This window comes from Oncorhynchus tshawytscha, linkage group LG10, assembly GCF_018296145.1.
Source record: "Oncorhynchus tshawytscha isolate Ot180627B linkage group LG10, Otsh_v2.0, whole genome shotgun sequence".
Classification (NCBI taxonomy): Eukaryota; Metazoa; Chordata; class Actinopteri; order Salmoniformes; family Salmonidae; genus Oncorhynchus; species Oncorhynchus tshawytscha.
The window spans coordinates 65,855,225-65,869,972 of NC_056438.1; the positions used below are offsets into that span (position 1 = coordinate 65,855,225).

The 14,748-nt window shown below is 44.6% G+C and overlaps 1 protein-coding gene across 2 annotated transcripts in view; it reads right to left on the reverse strand.

Moving 5' to 3' along the window:
- dab1b (DAB adaptor protein 1b) overlaps window positions 1-14,748 on the reverse strand; it is a 77,279-nt gene that overhangs the window by 21,604 nt on the left and 40,927 nt on the right. For both annotated transcript variants that reach the window (XM_042328860.1, XM_042328859.1), the window contains exon 3: window positions 1,672-1,811. In XM_042328860.1, the coding sequence (XP_042184794.1) occupies window positions 1,672-1,811 (140 nt within the window). The remainder of the gene's footprint in view (window positions 1-1,671; window positions 1,812-14,748) is intronic.

Below are 14,748 nucleotides of genomic sequence, written 5' to 3' on the forward strand. Positions count from 1 at the left end.
GCCTAACCTTCACCTCGCCGGGACACTTCTGTCACGTCTTGCTGCCTGAAGAACCATGGAGCCTTTAAAGTAGATTTTCCCATGGATCTCAGCTCCTTTTTCTTTCAACAAAAACAATTAACATTTCCAGCATGTTTCTCAGACTCAAATGGAGGCACGACCCTCCCTCACTAACGCAAGCCTGACATGTCTTTCATGTAAATAAGCTGTGTGAAAAGAGAAAAGAAGACAGAACATCATCGTGAATGCTGAACACGTCTGACAACCCTGGAACCCCAGTCACGTTGAGGAGGGTTGAGCGAACGACCCCATACACAACCAGTACACTATATCCCCCTCTCCAGATCTGAGCTTCATCAATTAATACATAAACTTGGAAACCATCAACCCTCTGTTTGTTCTCCAGAGTGGGAAACAAAGAGCGATCGGCTGAATAGAGGAGAGAGAGGTGTCTACGGCTGTCGTCAATCCACAATCGACTTCTCCATTTGGTGGATTAAGTCCTCAAGCTTATAGAGGCAGCTCAATAGAGACCCCTTCCCCTTCTCTATTCCATCCCTCCATCGCCCTCCTCTATTCTATACCTCCACCCCCTCCTCTATTTCATCCCTCCATCCAGCTCCTATATTTCATCCCTCCATCCCCCTCCTCTATTCCATCCCTCCATTACCCTCCTATATTTCATCCCTCCATCGCCCTCTTCTTTTTCATCCCTCCATTGCCCTCCTCTATTCCATCCCTCCATCGCCCTCCTCTATTTCATCCCTCTAGCTCCCTCTTCTATTCCATCCCTCTATCTCCCTCTTCTATTCCATCCCTCTATCCCCCTCTTCTATTCCATCCCTCCATCTCCCTCTTCTATTCCATCCCTCTATCCCCCTCTTCTGTTCCATCCCTCCACCCCCTCTTCTATTTCATCCCTCCATCTCCCTCTTCTATTCCATCCCTCTATCCCCCTCTTCTATTCCATCCCTCTATCTCCCTCTTCTATTCCATCCCTCTATCCCCCTCTTCTATTCCATCCCTCCATCCCCCTCTTCTATTCCATCCCTCCATCCCCTCCTCTATTCCATCCCTCTGTCCCCCTCTTCTATTCCATCCCTCTATCCCTCTTCTATTCCATCCCTCTGTCCCCCTCTTCAATTTCATCCCTCCATCCCCCTCCTCTATTCCATCCCTCTGTCCCCCTCTTCAATTTCATCCCTCCATCCCCCTCTTCTATTCCATCCCTCCATTGCCCTCCTTTTTTCCATCCCTCTTGTCCCCCTCTTCTGCCTGTCTATATAATATAATGCCTGTATTGACCTGAGAACATTGACTGTAACTGGCAGTGACTGCTGGATATGGGAGTCATAGGCAGGTCACTGTTCAAATGTCACAGCATGGATCTACAAAACTCCTGCTGTTGTGTTATTGGACATGTGGAGCAACTACATCTGATATGAGAAGATCAGAGCAGGAAATGACTTTGCCTGCTGGCTGTACGGTAATGCTACTATGTCTCCAGCATGTTTGAAGAGACATAATAAAACCATCCATATTCTCTCTTCTGTAGATGGATTTGTAACTACATCTGGCTCCTGCAAAGACGCATCAATAGAGATGGCTGAATTCACTTCTTCTTCTACACCTGAATACCACCGCCCTCTCCTCAGACACACACAGACATACCTTGAGCTTCATCATGGAGTCCTGGCACAGCTTGTCCCCGCGTGCCGCTGTCACCTCATCAGTCCCGATCAGCTTGGCCTTGTAGCGCACGCCATCACCACGGAAACGCTTAATCAGCCCCGTCTCAGTGCGGTCCTGACCTGCAGAGGGAGAGATAGAGAGAGAGAGAGGGAGAGAGAGAGAAAGAGGGAGAGAGAAGGAGAGAGAGAGGGAGAGAGAGGGAAAGAGTGGAAGAGAGTGAGGGAAAGATAGAAAGAGAGAGGGAGAGAGGGGAAGAGAGGGAGGGAGAGAGGGAGATAGAGAGAGGGAGAGGTTTAAGAGGTGTGTGTGTGTGTGTGTGTGTGTGTGTGTGTGTGTGTGTGTGTGTGTGTGTGTGTGTGTGTGGGTGTGTGTGTGTGTGTGCGTGTCTGCATGCATGTGTGTGTGTAGGGAGGGGTACAGTATGTGGGAAAATACATATTTATGGGATATTAATATGAAATGTCTGAGGAGACAATTTGAGCATCATCCTTCATCACTGTCTCCCTGATAAAGGCTATGACGCCAAAACACGTCAGCGGCTTTTTAGAATCTGTTCTATTGAACAACACGCCACTGCAATAAAGGCATTTTAATATCATGAAGAGTGCCTTGATCCTCCTTGATTTCTGAGCACTGCACACCTCTGTTCCCATGGGCACTGTTGGCTGTTGACAAACAGCATGAAAGGCTGCTATTGAGAGGAATCATCTCGGTCCAACGCACGCCCACAATCCCATAAGCCCCCATGGTTGATGGATGGATGAGAAGATGGGAGGGAGGGAGGGAGGGAGGGAGGGAGGGAGGGAGGGAGGGAGGGAGGGAGGGAGGGAGGGAGGGAGGGAGGGAGGGAGGGAGGGAGGGAGGGAGGAAAGAAAGAGAGAGGCGGAGGGGGACAGAGTTGGAAAGAGATGGAGAAAGAGTGGGAGAGATGGAGAGAGGGAGTGTGAGTGAGGTGTGGACGATGGAGGACAGATCTACAGGCTCTTTTGGTATGTCTGGCCTCTCTCTCTGTCTGTCATCGTCCTCCCCCAGTCCCCCAGTCACCTAACCATCGCCTTGACACTGACATTTTTCTCATTTTGTCTTCCTCCGCTGTCCGCCGGGTTTTCATTATGTTGGCCCAACCCCTCCACTTGTCTGTGTCTGTGAGTAACCTGTCTCTACATAACCTGGAGGTGGTTTGTCAGTATTAAGTGACTGTCTGCTGCTGCTTACACACACACATAGTGGTATTTCAAATCAAGGTCGACGGCACCTTGGAGAGTTTAGCTGAGACTATTTCAGGCCCCGCTCTGCCTCACTATTCTAGGCCAAGAGACTATATACACCCTTCATCACATCAGTTTGCAGGGCATTTTAAACCGGCTGCATGGCTAAGCTCTGCGGAAGAGGAGCAGGACAGCCTTTAATATCCCTAACAAAAACCGTCAAGCCACAAACTAAGACCATATTACACCAAATGAGCTTATTCCACCGCTGAAAACAGATGCCATCCACATACTACATCTTACAGAAATGTAATTTGAGTTTCACGCATCGCTAAATATTTCAGTGAAATGTCTTGTCAGTGTTTCTCTTCCCCAGGAAAATGAAATAGAAATTGGAAGGAAAAAAGCTAAATTAAGTTGCCCTGCGAATGAAGATGGCTCAGTTGAAACGTGGAGAGCCTGTCGTCGCCTTGGCTATGCACACTTGCTCACTAATTCAAGAGGGCTCAACTCTCTAAAGGGGGGAGAGGGCTTGAAGATGCTAAAGTCATTAAACTATCCAAGTACAGTAAGTGAATTCATGCTTGTTTCCTTGCTAGAAGAGAAGCCTAGATAATGAGGCTCATGTAGACAGACGGGTTAGCTGACAACGTCACGAAAACCATGTGAGTGCATAAGTCAGCGCGTTTTGATTCTGGATGGCCAGGTTGCTAGCAAGAATTATACTGCCATGTGGGGAATCGTAAGTGGCTCGTTTCATCTTGTTCTTGATCCTATGTCTTGTTTTGAGGTGTTTTTTACTGATTTCATGGCCATGCTAATATGGCTAAAATTCACTAGCTAGCTAACCAACAACTGTAACAATATATTTGTATTGTTCAAATGTATTAATGGAGACAAAATATAGCTTTACATGTTGTCAACAATCTAAGCCAACCCTGTCTGTTTTGCCACATAGTTGCGCAAGCGTCGGTTTTGTTGCTAAACAACCAACCCGCCTATAGTCACTGAGCATTGGAGATGAGACCTGCCTCATACAGTATCAGCTGACATGCATGTTCTTCAACAATTCGAGAGAAACTACATTACACATCCATTTTGTGCTGTTCATTTGCTGAAAACATCCCCACAGCATGATCCTGCCACCACCATGCTTAATCATAGGGATGGTGCCAGGTTTGGTGCCAGGTTTGGTGCCAGATATTTCTGAATTTAATTAGACTTTCTTTCACTTTCTTTCACTTTGTTATTATGGGGTATTGTGTGGGGATGGGTGAGAAAACGAATAAATGTTATCCAGGCTGTAAGAACAAAATGTGGAATAAGTCAAGGTGTATGAATACTTTCTGAAGGCACCGTATATCATCTTTCATCAAGTCTTAACAAAATATATTGTACTACTATAGTACTGTCTCGTCCAGTGCTTCCATCCTCTGAGTCCCCTAATTAAATTGGTGCTTTACCTTGTACTGTATGCCAACTGTGTAATCACACTTGAGGAGAGATTTTGTGGATTTATGCAAAGAGCCACAAAAACCCCACGCAGGAAATGCATAGGAAATGCAAGTGTTGCTACAGCATCTAGAAACAGAGTCTAGATACAACACGATAATCCCTGCAGTATATGCCCAGGGTTCACATCACGGTGAGTGCACTACACTGTTGCTGGATTTGGGAACCAACCACTGTAGGGGATGGGGATGTTGTTTAAATGATGTTTCTAGCTTTCGGAAGAAGAGAGATATGACACACACTCTTGTCCCCTGGAGGAATCACTGCTCCCTAGTCAGTGTTTTTGAAGTCGCAGAGAGTTGAAATGTGCAAAGTAGCTTGCTAGGCTAGAGATACATCAAAGTATAGCAGCCACTGCTAGGACCCACTTTTTGTACTAGAGCGTGGGTGCAGTAGTGTAGTAGAGCGTACAAAAGATGGCACTGACGGAGAAGGCCGACATCTTAAGAGTTCTGACTTGCTATTTAGTGACATTTTTGTTGTTTCTTTTTTTGTACAGAAGTATACTGAACAAAATATAAACACGTAAAGTGTTGGTTCCATGTTTCATGAGCTGAAATAAAAGATCACAGAAATGTTCCATACACACAAAAAGCTTAAATGTCTACAGACCGGTAGTACTTACGTCTGTAGCCATGAAGTGCTTCGAAAAGGCTGGTCATGGCTCATGATTGCTACCCAGACTATTTTTTATCTGACTTCAAGTCCAACACAGCTGTTCCTTTGTTCACACCGGACGTTATGCCTTTGTTTCATGGGCTACCAAACCGCTGCAGGTGTATATGCGATAAATGGGCTGGCATCCTGGTGAGACTGTGATGAAGAGAAAATCCACCGGCACTTCCCTCCGTTTTATTGGAAAATGTTCAGTCACTCGAGAATAAGATCATTCAAGAGTCTCCTATCAGAGAGACTTGAAAAACTGCAATATTATATGCATTTCAGAAACTAGGCTGGCTCAATCTATGAACATAGAACTCAGTGGCATGATCGGACAACATCAGCCTCAGATAAGTCCAAAGGGGAGGGGAGTGCCTCTTCATAAACACCAACTGGTGCGCTGCTTCCAGTGTGAAGGAAAACTAGAGCTTTATCCATACAGAATATCTCACTATAAGCTGCAGACATGTTTACCTACCAAGAGAGTTCTCATCCATAATTATCAAAGCTGTCTACATCCCACCACAATCCCATATCACTTTGGCACTCAAAAACCTTCATGGGACCATGGGTGGAGTCTTGTAGGCAACAACACCTCTGCCACGCTGAACCTCAACATGCGGGCCCCTCACGGGTGGGTACTTAGTCCCTGTACTCCCTGTACTCCCTGTTCACCCACGACTGTGTGGCTATGCATGACTTCAACACCATCATCAAGTTTGCTGATGACACGACGGTGGTAGCCCTGATCACCAACGGTGATTAGACAGCCAGGGAGGAGGTCAGAGACTTGGCAGTGTGGTGCCAGGACAACAACCTCTCCCCCAAACGTCAGTAAGACCAAGGAGTTGATTGTGGACTAGAGGAGAAAGAGGGGAGACCATCCACATCGACAGGGATTTAGTGGAGCAGGTCAAGAGCTTCAAGTTCCTTGGCATCCACATCACTAAGGACTTAACATGGTCCACACACACCAACACAGTCGTGAAGAGGGCATGACAGCTCCTTTTCCCCCTCAGGAGGCTGATAAGATTTGACATGGGCCCTCAGATCCTCAAAAGGTTCTATAGCTGCACCATCGAGAACAGCTTGACTTGCTGCATCACAGCTTAGTATGGAAAATACACCATCTCCGACCCAAAGCTCTACAGAGGGTAGTGGGGAAAGCCCAATACATCACTGGGGCCGAGCTCCCTGTCACCCAGGACCTCGATGTCAGAGAAAGTCCTGAAAAATTGCCAAGACTTAAGCCACCCAAACTATAGACTGTTCACTCTGCTACAGTCCGGCAAACGGACCAGCAGGCTCCGAGACAGCTTTTACCACAAGCCACAAGACTACTAAATAGCCATAAGACTGCTAAATAGTTACCCGGACTATCTGCGTTGACCCTATCTTGCACTGACACTTTGCACACTCACAAGACTATATAGAGTGCCTTCATAAAGTATTCACACTCCTTGAATTTAAAATGTTGTTGTGTTACAGCCTGAATTTGAAATGGATTACATTTAGATTGTGTGTCACCAGACCATACACAGCACCCCACAATGTCACTACAAAGATACAGATGTCATTCATAACTCAGTTGCCGGAGATGAAGGAAACCGCTCTAGAATTTTCCAATGAGGCCAATGGTAACTTTAAAACAGTTACAGAGTTTAATGGCTGTGATGAGAGAAAACTAAGGATTGATCAATATTGTAGTTACACCACAATACTAACCTAAATGAAAGTGAAAAGAAGGAAGCCTGTACAAAATAAAAATATTCCACAACATGCATCCTGTTTGCAATAAGGCACTGAAGTAAAACAGCAAAAAAGTGAATTAAAGGTGAATTAATTAATTTGAAATACAAAGCGTTATGTTGGTGCAAATACAACACAACATATCACTGAGTACCACTCTTGATATTTTCAAGCATGGTGGTGGCTGCATCATGTTATTGGCGTGCTTGTCATCGGCAAGTTTTTTGGATAAAAATAAACGGAATAGAGCTAAGCACAGGTAAAATCCTAAAGGAAAACCTCTTTCATTCTGCTTTCCAACAGACACTGGGAGACAAATTCACCTTTCAGCAGGATAACAACATAAAACACAAAGCCAAATATACAGTAGATTGCTTACCAATACGACAATGAATGTTCCTGAGTTGAATAGTTACAGCTTTGACTTAAATCGGCTTCAAAAATCTGTCAAGACTAGAAAATGGCTGTCAAACAATGATCAACAACCAACTAGACAGAGTTTGAATAATAATAAGAAATTATAATGTGCAAATATTTAACAATCCAGATGTGCAAAGCGCTTAGAGACTTACACAGAATTATTCACAGCTGTAATCACTGCCAAAGGGTATTCTAGCATGTATTGACTCAGGGGTTGGAATAATTATCTAATTAAGATATACTGGTATTTTACAAATGTTCACGTTTTTTACATTTACAGTATTTTGTGTAGATCGTTGACAAAAAAAGACAATTAAATCTATTTTAATCCCACCTTGTAACACAACAAAATGTGTAATAAGTCAGGGGTGTGAAAACTTTCTGAAGGCACTGTATGCACACTATATACACACTCACACACACACACACGCACAAACAATACACTCACACTCTCACACAAAACCCAAACACATAACACACACACACGCAAACGACACAACACACACACACACACTATATACACACTCACACACGCACAAACAATACATTCACACTCACACAAAACCCAAACACATAACACACACATGCAAACGACACAACACACACGCATACACACACACACACATATACTGTACACACACACATACACTACATGACCAAAAGTATGTGGACACCTGCTCGTCGAACATTTCATTCCAAAAATCATGGGCATTGGTCCCCCCTTTGCTGCTATTCTTTTTTATTTGTATTTAATGTTTTTATTTCACCTTTATTTAACCAGGTAGGCCAGTTGAGAACAAGTATGAGCGAAGGATGCTTTGTTGCGAAATAGGAAGTCGATTCAAGATTTAATTTTGGATTGGAGATGCTTAATGTGAGTCTGGAAGGAGAGTTTACAGTGTAACCAGACACCTAGGTATTTGTAGTTGTCCACATATTCTAAGTCAGAACCGACCAGAGTAGTGATGCTAGACGGGCGGGTGGGTGCGGGCAGCGATCGGTTGAAGAGCATGCATTTAGTTTTACTTGCATTTAAGAGCAGTTGGAGGCCACGGAAGGAGTGTTGTATGGCATTGAAGCTCCTCTGGAGGTTTGTTAACACAATGTCCAAAGAAGGGCCAGAAGTATACAGAATGGTGTCATCTGCGTAGAGGTGGATCAGAGAATCACCAGCAGCAAGAGCGACATAATTGATGTATACAGAGAAAAGAGTCGGCCCGAGAACTGAACCCTGTGTCACCCCCATCCGGACAACAGGCCCTCCGATTTGACACACTAAACTCTGAGAAGTAGTTGGTGAACCAGGCGAGGCAGTCATTTGAGAACCAAGGCTGTTGAGTCTGCCAATCAGAATGCGGTGATTGACAGTGTCAAAAGCCATGGCCAGGTCGATGAAGACGGCTGCACAGTGTTGTCTTTTATCGATGGCGGTTATGATATTGTTTAGGACCTTGAGCATGGCTGAGGTGCACCCATGACCAGCTTGGAAACCAGATTGCATTCGAAATGGTCGGTGATCTGTTTGTTAACTTGGCTTTCGAAGACTTTAGAAAGGCAGGGTAGGATAGATATAGGTCTGTAACAGTTTGGGTCTAGAGTGTCTCCCCCTTTGAAGAGGGGGATGCCGGCGGGAGCTTTCCTCTTTAGGGATCTCAGACGATACGAAAGGGAGGTTGAACAGGCTAGTAATAGGGGTCGCAACAATTGCGGCAGATAATTTTAGAGAGGGTCCAGATTGTCTAGCCCAGCTGATTTGTAGGGGTCCAGATTTTGCAGCTCTTTCAGAACATCAGCTACCTGGATTTGAGTGAAGGAGAGGTGGGGAGGCTTGGGCAAGTTGCTGTGGGGGGTGCAGAGCTGTTGACCGAGGTAGGGGTAGCCAGGTGGAAAGCATGGCCAGCCATAGAAAAATGCTTATTGAAATTCTCAATTATCGTAGATTTATCGGTGGTGACAGTGTTTCCTAGCCTCAGTGCAGTGGGCAGCTGGGAGGAGGTGCTCTTATTCTCCATGGGCTTTACATTGTCCCAGAACTTTTTGAAGTTTGTGCTACAGGATGCACATTTCAGTTTGAAAAAGCTAGCCTTTGCTTTCTTAGCTGCCTGCGTATATTAGTTCCTAACTTCCCTGAAAAGTTGCATATCGCAGGAGCTATTCGATGCTAATGCAGTGCTCCTCAGGATGTTTTTGTGCTGGTCAAGGGCAGTCAAGTCTGGAGTAGAAGCTCGAACTGTTTGGGCACAGACCTGGGTAGCATGACAGAACTCTGCAGACTATCTTTGCAGTAGATTGCAACTCCGCCCCCTTTGGCAGTTCTATGTTGGTGGAAAATGTTGTATTTGGGGATGGAAATTTCCGAATTTTTGGTGGCCATCCTAAGCCAGGATTCAGACATGGCTAGGACATCAGGGTTGGCGGAGTGTGCTAAAACAGTGAATAAAAGAAACTTAGGGAGGAGGCCTCTGATGTTAACATGCATGAAACTTTGTTATCTGAAATTTTACGGTTACAGAAGTCAACAAATGAGAGCGCCTGGGAAATAGGAGTATAACTGGGGGCTAAAGGGCCTGGGTTAACCTCTACATCACCAGAGGAATAGAGGAGGAGTAGGATGAGGGTACGGCTAAAGGCTATAAGAACTGGTCGTCTAGTGCATTGGGAACAGATAATATAAGGAACAGATTTCTGGGTGTGGTAGAATAGATTAAGGGCATAATGTACAGACAATGGTATGGTAGGATGTGAGTACAGTGGAGGTAAACCTAGGCATTGAGTGACGATGAGAGAGGTTTCATCTCTGGAAGCACCAGTTAAGCCAGGTGAGGTCTCTGCATGTGTGTGGGGTGGGACAAAAGAGCTATCTAAGGCATGTTGAGCGGGACTGAGGGCTCTACAGTGAAATAAAACAATTAGAACTAGCCAAGACAGCAGTAGACAAGGCATATTGACATTAGAGAGAGGCATAAAGCAATCACAGGTGTTGATCAGGAGAGCTAAGACAACAACGGGTAAATGGCGATGAATGTGCAGAGCGGGTCAGTTAGGTACATTCAGGGCCTAAGTTCGAGGCTGGTGCCGACAGGTAAACAAAATGAGGTACCGTGTTATTAAAACAGTCCAGGGGGCATCAGCTGTGTAGCCGAGTGATCATAGGGTCAAAAGAGCAGAGTCAGGGTGTCGTTCGCTAGTCACTACTTCTCTAGGCGAGCAGGGGACACAGCGTTCCGAAAAGCTAGCGGGCCGGGGCTAGTAGATGGTTCTTCGGCGACATCGCAACAGAATATCCTATTGAGACCACATTGGGCGATCACGTCGGCAGTCCAGTCATGATGGATTGGCGGGGCTCCTTGACGACAATAAAGGGTTCAGGACAATTGGCAAAGGAGGTATTGTAGCCCTAGAATTAGCTGGTATATGGGCCTAGCTCGAGGCTAGCTCAAGGATAGCTGGTGCTTCCTTGGGGACAGAGGCGTTAGCTAACAGTAGCCACTCATTTGCAGCTAGCTAGCTGCGATGATCCGGTGTAATGAACGGCAGCGGCAGGAATCCGATGATGAGAGAATCAGTCCAATATGCTCTGGGTTGATATCGCGCTGTGCAGACTGGCAGGTATTATCCGAGTTAAGGCTGGCTGGTGACCGAGAAAAAGGTGAAGACTGCTAGCCGTGGCTAACAAAGACTAGTAGCTAGTTAGCTGGCTAGCTCCTGATGGAAGTTCCAGTTATAAGGAATAAAAATAGCATATCCCTACCACATTGGGTGAGGCAGGTTGCAGCAAAATATATTTAGTTCATAGAAAAGTGAGATTGAGATACATATGAAAAAGACCGGCTATTTACATGGGATAAGACACAGGATAAGACAGAGACAAACACACACGTCTTACTGCTACGCCATCTTGGAACCTATGACAGCTTCCACTCTTCTGGGAAGGCTTTCCACTAGATGTTGGAATATTGCTGCGGGGACTTGTTTCCATTCAGCCACAAGAGCATTAGTGAGGTCGGGCACTGATGTTGAGCGATTAGGCCTGGCTCACAGTCGGAGTTTCAATTCATCCCAAAGATGTTCAATGGGGTTGAGGTCAGGGCTTTGTGAAGGCCAGTTCAAGTTCTTCCACAACAATCTTGACAAACCATATCTGTATGGACCTCACTATGTGCATGGGTGCATTGTCATGCTGAAACAGGAAAGGGACTTCCCCAAACTGTTGCAACAAAGTTGGAAGCACAGAATCACCTAGAATGTCATTGTATGGTGTAGAGTTCCCTTCACTGGAACTAAGGTGCCTGGCTCGAACCAAGAAAAACAGCCAAAAAAACCATTATTCCTCCTCCACCAAACTTTACAGTCGGCACTATGCATTCGGGCAGGTAGCGTTCTCCTGGCATCCGCCAAACACAGATTAATCTCTTAACTGCCAGATGGTGAAGTGTGATCCATCACTCCAGAGAACATATTACCACTGCTCCAGAGTCCAATGGCGGCTAGCTTTACAGTACTCCAGCCGACACTTGGTATTGCGCATGGTAATCTCAGGCTTGTGTGTGGCTGCTCCATTTCATGAAGCTCCTGACGAACAGTTCTTCTGCTGACATTTCTTACAGAAGCAGTTTTGAACGCTGTAGTGAGTGTTGCAACTGAGGGCAGAGGATTTTGTCACTTTACGCGCTTCAGCACTCGGCGTTCCCGTTCTGTGAGCTTGTGTGGCCTACCACTTCACAGTTTAGCTGTTGTTGCTCCTAGACGTTTCCACTTCACAATAACAGCACTTACAGTTGACTGGGGCAGCTCGAGCTGAGCAGAAATTTGACGAACTGTTGGAAAGCTGCATCCTAAGACGGTGCCACGTTGAAAGTCATTGAGCTCTTCAGTAAGGCCATTCTACTACCAATGTTTGTCTATGGAGATTGCATGGCTGTGTTCTTGATTTTATACACCTGTCAGCAATGAGTGTGTCTGAAATTCAGTCATTTGAAGGGGTGTGCACATAGTTTTGTATATATAGTGTACACACACACACACACACACACTCATATGCTGCTGCTACTCTGTTCTTTATTCTTACTCGTATTATTATTATTATCTATCCTGATTTCTAGTCACTTTACCCTGCCTTCATTTACATACAGTATCCACCTCAAATACCTCATACCTCTGCACATTGATCTGGTACTGGTACTCCCTGTATATAGTTCCACATTGATCTGATACCAGATCCCTGTATATAGCTCCATTGTTGTGTATTTTATTCCGCTTGTCTACTATTTATCTAACATTTTTTCAACTCTGCATCGTTGAGGAAGGCTCAAAAGCAAGCATTTCACACCCATTGTATTCGACGCATGTAACAAATACATTTTGATTTGTTTGATTTGTAGGTGTAGTAGAGCGTGGGTGTAGTAGTGTAACTGGTTTCTGGATCAATTCAGACTAAAGCACTCCAATTACCCACCTGAGACGAAAATACCTCAGCCTATTGAGAGAACCATACTAGTTACGGAGTGGAGTCAATGGACTAGCTGGCTGTGAGAAGATAGTGTCTGTGCCCCCCGCCTCAGTTAAATGGGGACGAGGAAAGGACAGATGGCAGGATGGCACCAGATGGAGAGTCATACGTGGCCCTCCAGATACGAGTAGTTGGCAACTGCAACATTGGTTCGGGAGCCCAGCATCCAATAAAGATGAACCTTTGAACGTTACGAGGATGTTACCCATCTATTTGTGCATCATTGTCTATTGATAATATGAATGCATACATGTGTAATTTGAATGTATCACGTCGTCAGTGTGTTCATTCACAACTCCGCTTTAGCCAGTTATTCTTACAGAAGTTCTCCTGTTCTATCTTCTTCTGGTCTGCTGGGGCTAAGAAGCAGCATAAAATATGAAGGCCTAACTAGAGTAAACTAGAGTATAGCAGAGTAGAGCAGAGCAGAGTAGAGTAGAGTAGAGTAAACTAGAGTAGAGTAGAGCAGAGCAGAGTAGAGTAGAGTAAACTAGAGTAGAGTAGAGTAGAGCAGAGTAGAGTAGAGTAAACTAGAGTAGAGTAGAGCAGAGTAGAGTAAACTACAGTAGAGTAGAGTAAACTACAGTAGAGTAGAGTAAACTAGGGTAGAGTAGAGTAAACTACAGTAGAGTAGAGTAAACTAGGGTAGAGCAGAGTAGAGTAGAGTAAACTAGAGTATTGTAAACTACAGTAGAGTAAACTACAGTAAAGTAGAGTAAACTAGAGTAGAGTAGAGTAGAGTAAACTACAGTAGAGTATAGAAGAGTTGAGTCAAGTACACTAGAGCAGAGTAGAGCAGAGTAGAGTAAACTGGAGTAGAGTAGAGTAAACTACAGTAGAGTAGAGTAAACTACAGTAGAGTAGAGTAGACTAGGGTAGAGTAGAGTAAACTACAGTAGAGTAGAGCAAACTAGAGTAGAGTAGAGTAGAGTAGAGTAGAGTAGAGCAGAGCAGAGCAGAATAGAGTACCCATCCAGAGTAAACTACAGTAGAGTATAGAAGAGTAGAGTCAAGTACACTAGAGCAGAGTAGAGCAGAGTAGAGTAGGACAAATCTGTCTGCACCATCTGCCACCTCATTCCTTGCCTTCCTTTCCATCCCCTGCGTGTGTGGATGAAGTAACATTCACAAGCCTCAGCACACACACACTTTTACTAAACATCAGCACACATTACTGGATTCCATGGACACAGACTGGGAAGTAGGATACACTTAGCTCTGTTCCAGGGTGTTTGTGGACCTTTGTTGAAGGCTCAGTGTTAGCAAGACACACTAATGCTCTGGACCAGAGCTAGTTAAACCAATTAGGTATTGTGCACATCATCAAAACAGTCACATTACATTGATCACATTGATCACATCACAGTTACACACAACTATTGAAAAAAGTATGAAAAATGTATGAAAAATGTGTGAAAATATATGCACTCACTATGATAAGACATTTTGGATAGGAGTGTCTGCTAAATGTATTGATGTGCTTTGGCTGGGTTGTGATGATCAGGTGACTCTTTAGCAGGGGGTAAATGACAGAATCATTACAGAAATTATTACAAAAGTATGATCTGAGGTGTCATGCCTATTGAAACTGAGGGGGCATGTGCCCCCAATTTTATATTTTTTCAATATAACAATTTAGAAGATAGATTCTATTATTGATTAAATATATAAAATATATTTCATTTCACTGCCTTCTCAATAAACATGTCGGTGCGTGACACCTCTGAGTAGCCTATGATGGCATAGTGGGACTTCCGATGATAAACTGGTTAATAACTAGAGGGAGTTTAAAGTGTCCCCATTACCTAATTGTGATTGGAAGAGAAGATGAAGTCGAGCTAAAATGTACGGGGTCATAATGATGTTTAAATCTAGGGCATCTTTCAACTCTGCCATTGCAGTACTTACTGACTGTAGATATATGCTGAGGCTTTTTTTCCCTTCTTTTGACGAATTGAATTTTTTTGTTGCACAGATTACAGTTGACGAGCCACAGTT